Raw genomic sequence first — 1,945 nt, forward strand, 5'->3', positions numbered from 1 at the left:
GCCAGTGAAGCCCCCAGACCCAGATGGTGGCATGCAGAGACAGGCCCCAAAGAGGCCTCTGGGGCCCCAGGACACGCAGCCCTGCCTTCCCACAGCACCCCGCTGCTGCCTCTACTCCGAGCAGAGGGCCCCGGACATGCAGGGGAGCGGGGCGTCACACAGGCTGCCTTCCCATGGCCCCGCGCTGCAGCTGCTGCTGCAAGCGAGCAGAGCGGAGGCGGCTGGCCTGGAGACGCAGGTTTCCACGCTGTGAATTATTCAGCGGCTAAAGCGGGAGCCGGGGGAGGCACAGCCGCCCACGGCAGGCTCAGTGCTTGGGGGACAGCAGGGCTCCCTCAAACAAGGCCCCCATCCATCACACCCCCGCCACTGTCCTGGAATTCCAGACTTGATAAGCAGGCACCCCAGAAAGCCAAGGGGAGACCAGCAAACACCCTGGGGTTCACACACAGGCAGGCCCAAGCGCTCAGGGCAGAGATTGGGCAGGAGGGGAGATGGACCCCTCCTTGCCCCCAGGATGACCCCACTTGGAAGTTTGTGGGGTGCTTGGTGGAGGTGGATGCCCCCCACCAAGCAGTCCAAGGATGGAGCTGGACCGTGGGAATGCCTCCCTCCCTCCACCTGGGTTCTGGGCATGCCTGGGCTGGCACTGAGGTGCTCAGAAACAGGGGGCCTGAGCAGCAGGTTAGCACCCCCACATAGCCCCGGGTCCTCCATCCTGTACTTCGGGGCTCCACTAGGCGGGGCAGGCCACAAGACCAGTGTCCACAGACTCCCTGCAGCATAAGTCCAGCCCCATCCCACCCTGGGGACTCTGAAGAGAGGGGGGCGGCTCCAGTCACTGGCACCCCAGGCCATAGGACTTCTTTCTAGAGTTGGATGCCCAGGCAGGAAGGACAGAACTACCATGGGCTCCCTGCCCGGATGCCAGACGGCGGGCCAGCCCCAGGGGTGGCTCTGGCTTGGCATGCAGCCAGGCCCTGGAGGTGGACAAGGAGAGCCGGACCACAGGCCTCTGAGGGCTGCCCTGCCAGCTCGGACCCCACCAGTCTGGCCCAAGGCTCACCTCAGTCCAGGCCTTCCTGCCCCCCACCCGCCACCCACCCCCACCCCCGACATGGGCAGCCTAGTCTCTGCTCTGACCCACCTGGTTCACGTACCAATCCCACAGAGCAGCGGGTCACTGGCGGTCTGGAGGGCTGGCATGGGCACAGACCACTCACCCACCAGCACAGTGGGAGGATTCCCTGGCTAGGGGGGCTCTTGGCTAGCAGCTCTGTGCTGAGACCCCTGGCTCCTGGGAAGGACAGAGGGGGCCAGATGGAACTGACAGCTAGCTTGCAGGGAGGGGATGTGAGGGGTGTCCAAGGGGGAGAGGGGCTCAGGGCCCAGAGAGGGATGGATCCTGGAGGGGTTGTGGCAGTGGGGGGCTTCAGACCATTGAGAAGAGGGCTGTAATTTCTGAGGAGGGCCGTGATCCTTGGGGAGGGGGCCAGCCTGCGGGGAGGATGATCCTCAGAGGAGGGGAATCCTAGCCCAGGGTCCTGGGACCCTTGGAAAGGGGGTGCAGTGCCACTGGGGAAGGGAGTTACACAGTGATCTTGGGGGAGGACACGTAGAGGGGGTGAAGTGGCAGTGGAGGAGGGGTTATAGTGACACCGGGGCAGGGGGTGTTGTGACCCTGGCGTGCAGGACTAGGACCCAGGGGCCAGGCCGCCTCACCTGCTGGTAGTCGCTGTCCTCGGGCCGGAACCGGCTGCTGGTGACCTCCCACTGCAGGTTCAAGTGGGGGAGCCGGTGCAGGAGGCTCACCCACCAGGGCGCCGCGTAGCTGACCCCGGCCATGGCGGCCGGCTTGGCGCTCGGCGCTCGCGGGGCTCAGGGGCCCGCGGACCCCGGCCCGGCCGCCCGCATCGCCCGCCCGCTCCTGAGCCCGGCCCGGCCC

The 1,945-nt window shown here is 66.6% G+C and overlaps 1 protein-coding gene across 1 annotated transcript in view; it reads right to left on the minus strand.

Moving 5' to 3' along the window:
• TTYH3 (tweety family member 3) overlaps nt 1-1,864 on the minus strand; it is a 24,008-nt gene extending 22,144 nt beyond the window's left edge. The window contains exon 1 of the mRNA XM_004705543.2: nt 1,723-1,864. Coding sequence (XP_004705600.1) covers nt 1,723-1,845 — 123 coding nt within the window. The 5' untranslated portion in view covers nt 1,846-1,864. The remainder of the gene's footprint in view (nt 1-1,722) is intronic.
• Nucleotides 1,865-1,945: the final 81 nt, after the last annotated feature.

The sequence above is a fragment of the Echinops telfairi genome, unplaced genomic scaffold (assembly GCF_000313985.2).
Source record: "Echinops telfairi isolate 266 unplaced genomic scaffold, ASM31398v2 ScPeMD7_5;HRSCAF=22, whole genome shotgun sequence".
NCBI classification, from domain to species: domain Eukaryota; kingdom Metazoa; phylum Chordata; class Mammalia; order Afrosoricida; family Tenrecidae; genus Echinops; species Echinops telfairi.